The sequence below is a fragment of the Phoenix dactylifera genome, chromosome 3 (genome assembly GCF_009389715.1).
Source record: "Phoenix dactylifera cultivar Barhee BC4 chromosome 3, palm_55x_up_171113_PBpolish2nd_filt_p, whole genome shotgun sequence".
Lineage (NCBI taxonomy): Eukaryota > Viridiplantae > Streptophyta > Magnoliopsida > Arecales > Arecaceae > Phoenix > Phoenix dactylifera.
The window spans coordinates 3,754,176-3,769,414 of NC_052394.1; the positions used below are offsets into that span (position 1 = coordinate 3,754,176).

The 15,239-nt window shown below is 35.3% G+C and overlaps 1 protein-coding gene across 2 annotated transcripts; it reads right to left on the reverse strand.

Annotated features, from left to right (window-relative positions):
• Positions 1 to 2,467: 2,467 nt before the first annotated feature.
• LOC103710345 lies at positions 2,468 to 14,609 on the reverse strand. Of its 2 annotated transcripts, XR_604605.4 has the most exons (5): positions 14,065 to 14,609; positions 8,132 to 8,605; positions 3,055 to 3,564; positions 2,797 to 2,966; positions 2,468 to 2,708 (listed from the first exon to the last, which is right to left on the reverse strand). XR_604605.4 is itself a non-coding variant. In XM_008796022.4 (4 exons), exons 1-4 carry the CDS (start codon positions 14,575 to 14,577, stop codon positions 2,883 to 2,885), a joined length of 1,581 nt encoding a protein of 526 aa, XP_008794244.2. In that variant the 5' UTR covers positions 14,578 to 14,609; the 3' UTR covers positions 2,535 to 2,882. The 2 variants fall into 2 exon arrangements, 1 of the variants encoding a protein (XP_008794244.2); XM_008796022.4 differs by having other exon boundaries at positions 2,535 to 2,966.
• Positions 14,610 to 15,239: the final 630 nt, after the last annotated feature.

Sequence of the window (15,239 nt, forward strand, 5' to 3'; positions counted from 1 at the left end):
CTATTATTAGTATTTTCACTCTTATTACTATTTTTAGTATTATTACTATTATTAATATGATTACTATTTTAGTATTATGACTATTTTTAGTATTATTACTATTATTAGTATAGTTACTATTTTTAGTATTTTTTGGTACAATTACTACTATTAGTATTATCACTATTTTTAGAATTATTAATATTATTACTTTATTATTGTTACTATTTTTAGTTTTATTACTATTTTTGTACTACTACTATTATTAGTATTGTTACTAATATTAGTATTATTACTATTTTTAATATAATTATAATTTTAGTACTATTACTATTTTTAGTATTATTACTATGATTAGTATCATTACTATTATTAGTATTATTACTATTATTAGTATTTTTAGTACAATTACTATAATTAGTATTATCACTATTTTTAGAATTATTAATATTATTACTATTATTATTGTTACTATTTTTAGATTTATTACTATTTTTAGTATTATTACTATTTTGTACTACTACTATTATTGGTATCATTACTATTATTAGTATTATTACTATTTTAGTATAATTACTATTTTAAAATTATTAATATTATTAGTATTATTACTATTATTAGTGCTATTACTATTATTAGTATTGTTACTGTTATTAGTACTATTATTATTATTAGTATTAGTATTATTAATAGTACAATATCACTATAATATAATATAATAAATTAAAATCTAATAATAGATTATATTATATTATTATTTACATTTAATAATAATTTAACATTATTATAATATAATCATATAATAGGATATAATGTAATGTAATATAATCTAATATATTATCTTTTATATTATTAATCATATATTATAATGGCGTTTGATTAAAAAATCAGAAAACTATTTTGGCTTTGCCATAAAGCTGAAAAATGTTTATTTGGAAAAAGCTCTATTTTGGAGCTTCTCATCAAAAGTTCTTTCTAACGAATATTAAAAAGTTATTTTGATTTTAATAAATTTTTTTTGATGAGCAAATGCTCACGAACAAATCTCATTATTACATCTTATATCATATCATAATATATACTATAATTATAATATAATATAATATAATAATAAATATAATATAATATTATATTATATTATACTATATCATTATAATAGTATAATATATTATATTATTGTAGTAATACATAATTATAATATAACATATTCTTATATTTTATAATAAGCATAATATATCTATTATTATTATTATTATAATGTAAAATTATGATTGTAGTTGCATGAACTTCTTGCTCATTTAATTTACATTCTCATTTGCAGCATATAACCGCATGATACATTTGGGCTGCTAATTTAAGTACATGTGGCAACTTGTGTGCGGCACAATGGATTGATATCAGCATGGAGTTGCCTAGCTTGCATGAGGCTCAATGAAATTTGGAAGTCTCAGAGTGAAGTACAATTTGCTGTTGACCTCCTTGTTGAAGCTGATGGAGTCTGAATACTTGGTTAAGCGAACTAGTTACATGGACATGCATAAGCTTTTTCGCACCAAACTGGTTCCGTATATCCTGGAGTTGTACTTCCATTGAGAAGAAACCTCTGGCCCTTCTCACAGTTCTGATGGGTGACCACAAGATCGAGGAAGCCTGCTATAGCTTGCAGGGCAGACTCTCCAGCTTTCTACGCCAACGTGCAGCATTCTTTGACTCGATGGGGAATGCAGAAGCCGGCACTTTGCCTTGTCCCCACCTACAGCGGTACTCTCGATCTCTGCAAAAAGGCTCGCAGATGAGGTGATCCACGGAGTAAAAGAGGGCAAATAAATACTTTTATTCCCCCATAAAGTAGAGGGGACCATCTTTTATTTTCGTTTCCCCCCCTCCCTTTAACTCTTTAGGTTGGAGTTGGAAGAAGCACTCCCTGATGTTTCTCTTGATGGAAAAAAAGGTTTTTCCTTTCTGGCAAGAAAGCTCCTCTGTTCTAATTTCTAACAGTAACTCTGTGACAGATTAGTACCTGAAGAATCTGTGGTGTGGGCTACTCCGGTTTAACGTGGGTTGCTGCCAGAACTCTATGATAAATCGGATGTGCAGGTCTTGAAGAAAATCTTATTTTTCTGACTTTCCCTTCAATTATTGTAATAATTAATGACCTAGACATGCTGGAGTTAGATGTGACTGATGCTAGTAAAGAAATCCGTTTTGTTTCTATCAATCCACTAGCTGAGGCAACAATGTAGATTCTATTGCTGACAGCTGAGTCTAAAATCTGGCTTCAGATCCATACCAAACCAGACCGCTAAAATAGTTCATTATTAAGAATGCCCTAGCTATCCTGCTTCCCTGCATGCTTCAACATCCATAATGTGCCAATTGAAACTTATGTTTCACTTGGACATGCCAGTTAATGTGCTAATTTAAGCACCAGTTGCATGAGCAGCATCTGCATTTCAGCCAACACTGATTACACGAAACCAACATCACATAGCAAGAGTTTTGTCGATTAATTTCACCAAGGGCGACTATGGAAAAACTCAAACTTACATAAAAAATAATCAGAAGGATGATATTTTGAATTAAGAATTAATAACACCTCATCACGAGATTTGGTTTTTACCACAAGTTCAAGACTTGGGGCTGCAATACCGGTTAAAACATCTACGTGATTATGAACTAATGAAAATGGAAACGAAACCATCAATTGAATCTAGTCACTTTCATCCTTCCTGTAAAAAAAAAAAAAAGATCTTACTGAAATTGTCAATTATAAGTTTTTGGATCAGGAGGTTCCAACTTATTTTTCTGTTGGCTCACCATACAAAATAATCGAGGAACAATCATGGCTGTCATCAGTGGTAGGTGTCTTAAAATCTCCACTTAAAAAGCAAGCCAAAACAATTCTATGATGGGGAAGAGAAGTTGAACTGAACACCTGTCCTTGCCTGATCATGTTCAGACTGCTTCAATATGTAGCAATAGTTAACCTGAAAGGAAAAACCATTCATTAAGAATAAACGTTAATCATCAGTTTTGGGCAAAATGAGCTATGTTAGTGAAGAACGTAATACTAACCTCCATTTGGAACAACTTAGTAGGAATTATCAAGCCAAAACCTGCAGAGCTTTGAAACATCTCCATATTTTTTGATAATGAAAAAATTTTAAATTCTTGTGCTGTTAATTTTGCAAGATTCCTAGCACAGACAAACATGTGACCATGTATCCCAGATTCTCTGAACAGCTTCAAAGGTATATCAAAGGATAGATCAGCGAAGGCTGAAACAGCAAGCCCACCCCCTAAAGCACTCCTTTCTGGAGAGGCATCGAAGTCATCATTGTCAAATTTACTGCGAAATAACCTTTTCAAGTCAAGGAGGCTAAATCCTCCTGATTTGTACCCCAACAATGAGGTGCCACCCCCCAGGGTGCACACAGGAGAAGAATGATTGCCCATGTAGAGTCTATCAGGCAATGACGAGTCAAGAATTCCACTTCCCCATGGCATGATAAGATCTGCTGCAACTCCAATGTTGAGGGCAGTGTTATGAAAACCCAATGGAAGAGCACCTCGAAGATCAAACTCCTGTTATATGATGTCAAAAATAAAGCAGACAACACAGAGAAATACTTGCTTGAGTAAGGTGGAAAGCACAAAACCTCATGCAAAATTTACTTAAAACCTACTATGTATATGTGTACATGTGCATGCTTAAGATCACTTACATCCCAATGAACAAGAAACAAAACACAGAAGTCAAGCAAAAGATCTAAAAGAGCATACACCAAAATGCCTGTACATATTAAAGAAATTTCCTTTTATATTTGTTCCTCAGAACATAATTCATCAAGAGATGCTAGCAGCAATATAGTAACTAGAAGCAAGGAGGTTTGCTTCCACAAGTGTTAGTTGAATTGATATAACATAAAAAATAATAAATACCAGCAGGATGGGGGAACTTGTACTTGATGTAGGGATGTGCCAAGCATGTAAAAGAAAACCTTTTCACCAAAGACTTTTTCCAATTATTTTACTCTTGCCTAAGCAACTCTGTTTCTTCAGTCACTACAAAAATGGAAAAAATCTTTAGAAGCTTACATGCGGTTGACTAGGAAAGTAAATTCATTCTTAACTCGCACATGCCGTCTCCAGCCTCATTGATCAGGGAGATACCAATGTCTTATCTGCTGATCCATAAATGAAGTAACCAATACTTAGTTCTCCATGAGTCCCTTATAGCCTTTTGTGCCATCAACCAATACCATGATTTGCCATGAAAAAAACCGTATTTCAGCTGTACCAACGCGTGCTTCTTTGCTGAGACACATAAAAAAACTACAAATCCTCCCACATATGATTTTTTTTAAAATAAACCTCACTGAATATACACATACTGCACCATGTTAATGAACTCCATATAAAAAAAATATCATTAAAATGTCATTTAACAAAAATTTCATTTTTAAAGGGCATAAGTACAATAACTATTGACTTCATTGTGCATTGGGATGTCTTCTGTTTTGTAGCATAGCAGTCAACATGTGAGTATACAAAACAATATTGGTTAGTACTATTGCATGATATGCACCAATAAGTTGAACATTGGAGCATATTTTAATGTGGGATAATGAAAAATGTTTCTCGAAGTAGGAATAGCCTTAAAATATTATGGGAAGTAGGAATAAAATAAAAGTTTGTGCATGATCTATTGCTAAGCCACCAATAATAAATACTTCTAGACCGAAAAGGAAAAAAGACTGAATTCAAACTTGAGGAAAGAAGAGATATAAAATTGTTGATGCAAGTATTGATGAAGAAAAAATTGGTTCTCATATCAAAGATTTAGTTCTACCATCTGTTATCTAACTTGGACCCACAGACTTATGAAAATAATACAAAGATCTCAGAAACATTCCTTAATAAGGGTAACATACCTAGTTTGAAGAGATGAAGAAAAATAGGATTGGATCATTTCACTATCTCCAATATTTTTTGGAAAAAATAGCACGTTCGTTTCTAACAATGCCATGTACATGGGTTCTAGCACAAGACATACAATCTCAAAGTGAGCATGGTAATATCACTTTTATATATGTCCAGGATTGGACATACCTTTGCATCAGCAAGCCTACTCATGGTCCTCGCTGTCCAAAATAGAAAGGAAAATAACTATGAATAATATGCTAACATGAAATCACTGCAAAAAATAGGTGGGTTTATAGAATTATAACATTAAATACCAGATCGAGTATGCTCGAAAAGATGTTTGATAATTTTTGGATCCTTATATATAAGTTCTTAGTTATTTCTAAACTTAATGCTGGAATATGAGAATGCCCAAAAAGATGTAATATTAATTAAGATTGTTAGACAAGAGATACCACAAAGTGACTAATTTTGTTAATTAGAATCTGTTATATAAAAGAATAGGAAGAGAGATAAAGATATTTATAATAGAATTAGAGATGGGTAGATGAAGCGGAGAGGTATATATGGAATATTATACGATAGGTGAATACCTTGGAGACCTAAGGAAAAATTTTATAGAATAATAGCAAAGCCTATAATATTGTATGGCTAAAAGTGCTAGGTGACAAAGAAAGTACATGGTAACAAATTGTGTGTGGCAAACAATGAGAATGTTAAGATGGATGCGTGGTAAAACTAGCAAGAATAGATTAAGAAATGAATATATTAGAGGAGTTGTAGGTGTTGCACAAATTAAGGACAAAGTGATAAAAAATCAATTGCGATGGTATAGACATGTACAACAAAGATTCAAGTAAGCTCCTAGTAGAAAAGGTACTTTAGTTTGTGTTGAAGGTTATGAGAAAGGATGAAGACCTAAATTAACATGGATGATGGTTGTAAGGAAGGATATGGAGAAACTTCAAATAATATCGGAGGTGACCCTAAATAGGAATATTTGGTGAATGAGAATCCATAAAGCCAACAGCAAATTGTTGGGAAAAAGGATAGATGATTATGATTTCTAAATTTAAAAACATGTATGTTTTGGATATGTTTGATGAATTCAACTTGAGTCAAAAAAAGAGTCCAGAGATGTCTCCTTGTAGAATATCCATGTGGTCATCTTGGGTTTAGCAAGAGAATTGGATTATTTCGAACATAGTTGAAATATTTAGATAATCATGTAAAGGTTTAGGCATGACGAAGTTGACATAGTGTATAGTGTCTAATAGGATTAAAATGATTTTTTCTCGAACCAAAGAGGCGATTTTGCACTAACAAGTTGTTTGTTTCATGCTGAATCGACCAGAATGAAGCAAGCGCCGGAGCAGTGCATCTATGATCTTTAAACCCATCTTAGGAAACCATAATCAAGATGCAATATGTAGATTTCAGATATATAATATGCAAGTTGTAACTAACATAAGGGCACTACTGATTGTAGTTTAAGCTCAATGTCTTTGGGGCCAAACCTGTATGCCACCTATTGTACCATTTGGAACAAGCTATCTAGGTTGTTTAGTAGGACAACAATTATTATACATGCAAACCTTAGATCTGATATCAATCATTTAATTTATTGAGTTTTGTTACGTTTATTCAATTTATAATATGTTTTAAGAAAGGTTTTGAGAATGGCTTTACTTTGGTTTGTTCCTGTGCTGATTTAAGGTTCTAGGGACCATGAATTAATTGTAAGGATTACAGGAGAGACTGATTAAATACCCCAAGACCATTCAAGCATAAAGAAAGGTAGATGGACTGAACTGCAAGTAACTATTTTAAAGGCAGACTACTTTAGTTAATTCTATCTCTATCAAGGACCAAGTAATATTATATATCTTTATTAATTTATTGTTGGTCCACAATGGCAAAGTTGTCCAGGCCTAAACTATCAAGAAAGATAAATTAGAGGAGAACTTAAGTGTACCTAGAGATCTATCTCTCTTCCTCTCTTGCTTATTCATTTAATTTTCCCGCCCACTCTCAAGAATGCAAATTGGATTCAGTGTTACTAAAGGGATTAATAATTCTAAGGGGTTGACCCACGCTAGGAGTTTGATCATTCACATCTGATATGTGTGTGCGTATGAGGGAAATAGAGTGAAAGAGAGAAGAAAAGAATGGCATTGACAGCATAGACTCACATGGTCTGCCAACAATTTCAAGGACTATATGGTCACTCTAGGAGCTTATTTAGAATCTAGAAAACCTAAACTCCAACATTCACCATTTAGTCCCTTTGTAATCCATTCTATTCAAAGTCTTTGCATGTTTATGTCATATATACATTATTAGTGACTAGCTGAAAAAGATCAGTACTTAGCTTTGTGCTTAGCACACTGGTATGCCCACCCTGGCAATCACTAGAGTTATGGTCCATGCCATGCTTTTTAGAGCTCTTTCATGAACAATTACTGATACCAATCTCTAATGCATTCTAGGATAAATTCTCATTGTGTCTATGCGAAAAAAGGTAGAGTTCTGTGGCTTAATAGAACGTCAATAATATATCGCCAATTTTTATAAATCAGATAGCAGTTCTTATCCATAATGACTACAATGTAAAATGGCATGTCATATGTTGGAGATGCAAATTTAACAAGGCGTATAACTGTAAGGCGTTCAAGAGCCTAAATGTTAAAAAATACAATATGGTGATTGCAAGTCAACGACTTAATATCATCAGAAGTTTAGAACTAATTCCAAACTTATCAGGATCATTATATGACTGGCAAGAATAAAAAAGAAATCGAGTATACTATCATGTTCTGATCTTTCCAAAGCATTTTACGCCATCTAATAAGAACAGAGAAACAAACCAAAACAAGAGACAATAGCAACAAGTGCAATTAAAATCTCAGGATCCATAAATGGCCAACAACCAAATAATTCCAGACTCTTAAAACATTTACATCCTCCCCAAAAGACAAGCTAAGTTATGAATATTTCCACTCTACATTTTGTTCTAACTTTCTGCTGCTTCATTGGAAAAAACATAAAAGATGAACAATAGTAGAATAATTTTCTGCCTCTCACAGTAAAGGTATAAGAAATGGTGAATTAAGCTTACATGTTTGAACTATGTTGACCGAACTAAGATGTTAGTTTATTAGAGCATGTATAAATACTTAAGCAAAACCCATTTTAATGAAAACTAGAAAAGGTAGGAATATATTACCTGTCGTATAAATCGTGAATCCCCACTATCCGGCCCAAGGCCACCAACTTGAGATGTAGAGAGAAAAGCATATCCACATGTTGGCCTTAGATTTGAATCTCTCTTGTCAATCTTATACGTGTATTTAAATGAGGAGAGCATCTGCCTCCTCCTTGACTCGGCTGATATATGTGATGGATCGCTTAACATACGCAGTGTAAGATTGCAAGTCAAATCTTGATGTTTAGTTGATAGCAAACCAAAAGAAAGGCCTAATAAATGTTCTTTATAAGATGAAAGTTTAAACCAATCTTGCGTAAGTAGCGAAAGTCTAGCTGTTTGAGGAGTTGATACAGCTAAGAATCTGGGTAAGGACAGTCCAGCACTTATCTCTGATATTCGGTCCCAGCCATAAGCCCCAGAAGCATCCCAAATATCACCATAGCCAAACAAGTTTTTGAACTTCAGTGATCCTTCAAGCGACCAAGTTCTAGCCTACAAAGTACATATAACAATTCTGAGAAGCATTAAACAAAATGAATTACAACAAACATTTAAAAACATGCCAGTATAACAGGGTAGCACTGAATATAAAAAATACGAACAGACATCAAGTTACACAGGGTTTATAGATATAGAAATGTCAATTAGCAGAAAAGAGTACTCAGAACAGCCTTACAGAAGAACATGCTTTTTGAAAACAAAACAATACATAGAAAGATGCATGGAGATAAGCTTGCATGACATGATTACCTTTTGGGAGAGCAAGAGTGAGTAGAGAGAGAGAGAGAGAGAAAAATACGGGGCAGGGGGGTTTGCGTAGGAGGGAGAGTAAGTGCTCCGATATCTATTATAACAACACCATGACATATATGTCAGACTGAAAAACAGTACTTAGACTTCTTATATACAAACACTTGGTTGCACTTGTTGCCCGCATAAATTAGTACCACCAAAATGGCATGTGGATATATGTAGCCAAATAAAAGATATATACATACATGATGAGCAAGCAATAAATTCATTATATCTACTTCATATGGCATCTTCCTGGATCAACTAAAGCATGCATTCAGAGTACACCATTGCTTTGTTTGGTGGTCTTTATGGGTGTTGACTGTTTTATGGGAAGAATTTTGCATCCAAAGCATCCATTTGTGCATATCTTAATTCATATTAAAAGGTCTATCGATATACAAAAATTGCATTGGTACATTTGGTTGAAAAATCCACATGCTCCTATATATTTTTCTATTTTATTTTACAACTTTATTCAGTTATCTACTATAGTAACATGACTTTTAAAAAAGAATGAAAAAAATAACCGATCAATATCTCACTGATGTTGTCCTTGTCACAACCACATATGGTATGGATCAGTTATTCCATAAGGTTCAGACTTGCATAAGTTTTATGCTAAAAATATTGATATTTAGTAAAATAAATCAGGCAACCTTTGGATACACAAGATGTTGTATACATAACAGTAATAGTCGGATAAATTTTTCCTCTGAAGGACTTCAAGCTCCATAATATTGCTTTGCATGTACTTTTAAGTATAACAGATATTCTACTGTAGGTCAAAGCACTAGATCAGCATTTTTTTTTTTTTTAAATGATAGACCCTAAGTAACTTAGAGGCAGAAACTATTTCTCTTTTACTTCCCTTTTCCATTAGTTTCTCCTAAGAGCAAGCCTATAGATTCCTTGCTTTCATTATTAAAGAAACTAAAACTTGTTGAACTTCATGATGCCGCAATGAAGCAACAAGTATTTTGAGATGACACCAGGACTGACATGATAATTCGGAAGAGATAATATAATATCTTCTGCAGGCAGAAAAATAAAAACTAACGATCATTTCATGGTTTTTTTTGAAACGGCATCTTCATTGACAATTCAAGAAAAAGAAGAATATTGGACCGGTTGAATGGGTTTGCTAAAGAAACAAATATGTCATTAGTAGGTGGCATGACAAACAAAATCAATGCACATTGACATAAAAGCTCATATGAAGTTCCTAGAAATGCATAATTCTAACCCATAAGCTTTCCAGCATGATGATGCTGATCAAAGAATTTTGAAAAGAATGTTGCTGGAAAAAAAAAAAAGAATTTTGAGAAGAAAAAAAGAGTGGTTTAAAGCCTAGTGAAATGAATCTTCCATCCCAGGTGCCACACTCACTTCAAACCTGCTTTCTATGTTCTCCCTGTTCCAATTTTCTTTTTAAAATGATCTATTTTTGGTGATTCCAGATCTACTCACACTTCAAATGATTTTAGATTTGGACTTTTTATGCACTTCATAATTATTGGGTGGCTAAGTGTTGTCTGATGGTCAAAAGGCAAGAATCTGCAATTTTTAAGGAAAAGAACAAATCAAGAGCCTATTACTCCTCATAATTATAGTAGCCTTGGAAACTAAATTCCTATGAGGTAGTGGGCATCTTGCTATTGCTAGGCACAGTGGATCAGCGGATGATTGTCATAGCTGCATAAGACTACAGCAATGTCCCACTGGCTGTGCACTAAGATTCTGTCTTATGATGTACATGATGGCACCGTGACATTATCTTCTTATTTTAATCATTCAATACACATCAATATTTCATATGACTAGGGGTTTCTATGTTTGATACAATCTGATTATAGCTTGGAACTTCACTTGTTTCTTCAAAACTGCTGATGCCAGTCTCAAACCCAAATGAAAAAGGTGAAGACTTCACATTTAGGTTGACAGCCAGCTGTAAAAACTTGAAAAACCTATAGAATGTAACTTCAGTTTTTGATATGTTTGAATACTTGAGGTTTAATTTCTTTATGCAACAAGCCACAATAAAGCAGGAGGGCATTAAATTTGGATGTATAAAGTGGAGGGAAAAACCTAAGATAACATGGATGAGAAGTTATGAGAAACAATATAGAAAGCCCTGAGATATCATCAAAGCTAGACCTAAATAAGAATGCTTGGCAAACAAGCATTAATGAAGCTGACCCCAATTAGTTGAGGAAAGTGTTGATGGTTATGTTATGACCAATACTTTTTTCCAATATGAAATTAAATAAGATTGAAGAAAAGAATATTAAATTTAAGTAGGCAAGTCAAGGTTTGAGTAAACCAGTAAGTTGGATTCTTAATGCTCCAAAAAACAAATTCGTACTCAGGACTACAAAAGCTAGGAAGGAAAAGGAAAAATAAAAATAAAACAACTAAGAAAATACTTATACGAATAAATTACAAGTCCATCTGCAAGGTTGCCAAACATGTAAATGTACTCTATTACTCACTAATAAACTCTCCAATTATGGTAGTTCAATTATGATTCATAGTTCTCCAAAAAAAGTGACGACAAATACACGATTGCAACTCAAATTCTTACTTAAATTCTGTGCTTAGGCTTAGATCTCAAGTTTTAGCACACAGCTAGCTACAATTTTAAAACAAAAAGGGGCCTGAATTTTGCCTCTGGAACATGAGAAGTCCTCCCTAAGGGAGAGACTGAAGAAAGATCAGTTATCCTTGAGGAAATAATGTTTTATAAGCTTCCAAAATAATGAACATACATCAATCGCCTTTCTTGAGGAAAGCATCTCGATACTAATTTTCAGTTGACATCAAGCTTGATAGGTTCTGTCTAAATGTGTTATCTAGTTTGGTTGTTATGATGCTCAAAATAGTGTTAGCATACAAACGTGAGAGATAAAGTCAACATATGAAGAAAAATTTAGTAATTTTAAGAATAGGAAATATACTGGGGTTGCCTTAGATGGTTTGAGAAGTTAAAACATCCATGGTCTGAGAAGTTTAAGACTCATGGACACCCAGAATAAGTGCAATGAAGTCTATATTTCTTATGGCTGGGTTCCATGAAACACCAAGGAAGATTTCTTAATCATCCTTCCTCTATGCTTCCCTGCCTCTTGCTTTTATGGGACCCCGAGATCATGCAACTCTGCACTATTGAGGTGTATTCTCTTCTATGTTTGCGCATATATATGATTGACTCAATAGATCAGCGATTCTAAGCGGTGGATGCACTACAACTTCTAATTAGCTTCAATAGTTAATGACTTTTTGCCAATCTACAAACACAATGCATTTGTAAAGGTTGTTGTGTACTTGCTGCAACTCTAACCAGAAATTTTCGCAAGCACGATACGTATGGTTTGAGGAAAGACTTAAGCATTCAGGCATGTGGAAATAAGGAGAAAGAGTTCAAGAAGGTTGTTTAGAAACTTTTTGTAGCTTTTGATAGGTAAGAAAATCGAAGCATTCACAGCAATCCAAGTTGAAAGAGTAGGATGAAGCATGTTGTTATGCTTTTGGTTTCTTCAACATGACCCATGTGAACAATGCATAACAAATTGGCACCAATTAAATTTCCTTTCAAGGTAATACAGAAACAAGAAGCAATACTAGACATATCAAGGATCATGTTGATTTATGGTTAGCCACCAAATCACCAATAATTGGTTAAGCTCTAGATACCAAGAGCATTACTAATTTCATTTTAAGGTTTGAAAAAACAACTATAATGCAGTAAGTACCATTATGTACCATGCCATACTGCCCCATAACAACTTCCTGATACCAGTGAGTACCTCATGCATGAAAATTGGGAGAGTGTTTCTAAAGAATTGTAAACAAGAGAACATGCTAGCAGTTTCCAATGCCAACAACAAGGTCATTTTTCTCGGCTTGAAAAGTAAGAGGCTACAAAACATGAAAAGTTGGCAAAACAGAAAAAATAGGTAATAGCTCAAAATAATAGTAAAAAAAACATATGGTACACCATACCATACCAAACTAAGCGATACGGGGCATACCGTACCATACCGGCTTAGTTTCGATACACAGTATGGAAAGGCGTACCAAATATCGGTACGTCGAACCGGCTCCCATACTGGACATACCGATAAAGTGACAAAGTAGCACCGGTACGGACCTCGGTATCGAGACGGCATACCTTGCAAGGCAAGCTTGGGATGATTATGAAAAGACTCATTCATGAATATAATTCTTTTGGTCCCCAGCCACTATATATTTGTATACCATCCACACAACTAGAATTGGCGGAGAAGTGGAGGCAGAGGAATGGAAAAGTATGAGGAGTTAGGAAGTCCCTTAAACTTGAAATCCATAGAATTTTCGATATCGCAAGCCACCTGCAAAGGTGATGCCCAATAGTCCTAAGAGTTAATAATCATGGGATCCAAGGCCATTTCTTATAACTTCTACTTCTTTCTCCCCTGACCATCTCTCTTTGGTCATTTCAAAGCCATGTAGGGGGCACCAGATACAAGTAAAAAGATAGCCAAACCTCTTGTTTCCTGCAGGTTTGCTGCAAGTTCAGGATGATGAGAATTTGGGGCAAAGATTTAAACATACGTGCTGCAAACACTTTTCCTTCTAATTCCACCGATATAGAACGAAAGCAGGCATAAGCATTGCATGCCTGCCCTTCAATACCCTCTAAGGCCAAGCTGCCTGTCTCTTGTTCAGGTGAACCATCTTACAGAACCTCATATAACAAACCCCTCTAAATTTCGGCATCATGGTTGCAGAAAAGAATAATTTCCACCTCCGCCAACAAGCTCTACATTCTAAGTAATCCATCAAAATTATTGTCAAAACATTTGATACAATTTCTGAGGCAATTTCAACCAATAATTCTTGGAAGACCCTAACAACTCCCATTTTGTTCTATGTCGTTATGGTACCAATGTAGGAACACGAATCACATGACATTTCCTCAGAACCAATTCAAAGATGAAATATAAACCCAATTCAAGAAATCTAGTCGGCTCTCCGTCAAATTTACAGAACTGCTTAAACCAATTATCTTATTCTCGTTCCAGGTATACGATAATTATAATAATAAGTCAAGAAAACCTAAACAGAAGCACACAACATCTTCTCGACTTTGGATGGAAGAAGCGAGGCCGGATTTTTACCTCCGGCTTAGAGAAGACACAAATATCGCCAGCGACAGAATTCTTAGCCTCGACGACCTCGATGACGACATCTGCCGTGCCCGGGAGATCGGGCGGCCCAGCATCGAGAGTGATGGAAACGGACTCGAAGATGTTGAGCCGCCGGAGGCGCTCGTTGGCGGCCGCGGCGGCCCGGAGGAGACCCCCGAGCGTGACCGCGGATCGGAAGGCGGGGAGCACCTCGGCCTCGATCAGGAAGGCCCTCGTCTTGGCGTTGCCCTTGACGACGACGCCGTGGACCCTGATGCGCGCCGGCCAGATGGAGTTGCGCCGGCGGACCAGATCGTCCAGGCTCTTGATCTCCAGCGACGGATCGGCTCCTCCCTCTTCCTCCTCATCATCGACATCTTCATCATCTTCGCCATCGTCGTCGCCGTCGTCTTCTTTCTCTGCTCCGTTCTCTTCCCAATCTACATCTTCTCCCGCTATTTCTTGTTCTTGGTCGCTGCGAGGAACCGCTACTGGTAGAGCCATTAAATGAGGATCAAGAAGGAAGCGAAAACTGAAGGCGCGGATGAGTGATGGCAATTTCTACCTCGTTAAATCGGCAACGTAATTGCCGACTACCATCCAAAAGCATCGCACCGTTACCCAGCATCTCACGGTGCTTAGAGATGCGCGCTCAGAATGATGGTGTTACATGGAATCGCACCTAAATCTAGTTAAGAAATTCATCGTGTCAGGCCAATCTTATTTGCACCGCAGTGGGGTTGCTCCTTTTAGCTCATCAACCAGCTAATTGGCTTAGTTGGCACAACGAATTGTGAATTTGAAATTATGAGATTCTATGAGTTCTTGAGGCGAGGTAAATGGGTGGCTTGATCTCGTAATTTGATGCCCCTAATTATTGCTCCTCACATTATCAACAAAAGCATTCAAGACCTTCATGGTGGGTTAGCCCACAATACACACCGGAATTGTGCATCTACTTCCCAAATAAACCTACAAATTTTCTTGCTCGGATGGAGAAGGTGAGATACTTTGAAGAGATAGCTTTGCAATCATTATAGAGTGATAGTCTGAGTCATTTTTCTTTTTTCTTGCACACGCCAGAGATCTCTCTCCTTTGGAGAGAACTCATCATCCTTCATTTATTTACTACGCATATATTTATTCTCAACAAGTTCATTTGAGAT

What these genes read in the sequence shown, in the direction of transcription:
- LOC103710345 (XM_008796022.4), bottom strand. Translation starts at nt 14,577, where the DNA reads ATGGCTCTACCAGTAGCGGTTCCTCGCAGCGACCAAGAACAAGAAATA. An exon ending in GTGTCTTCTCTAAGCCGGAG is followed by an intron (nt 8,606 to 14,064) that starts GTAAAAATCCGG and finishes TGTACTTTGTAG; the next exon opens with GCTAGAACTTGGTCGCTTGA. An exon ending in CTAAGTTGTTCCAAATGGAG is followed by an intron (nt 2,967 to 3,054) that starts GTTAGTATTACG and finishes TTTTCCTTTCAG; the next exon opens with GTTAACTATTGCTACATATT.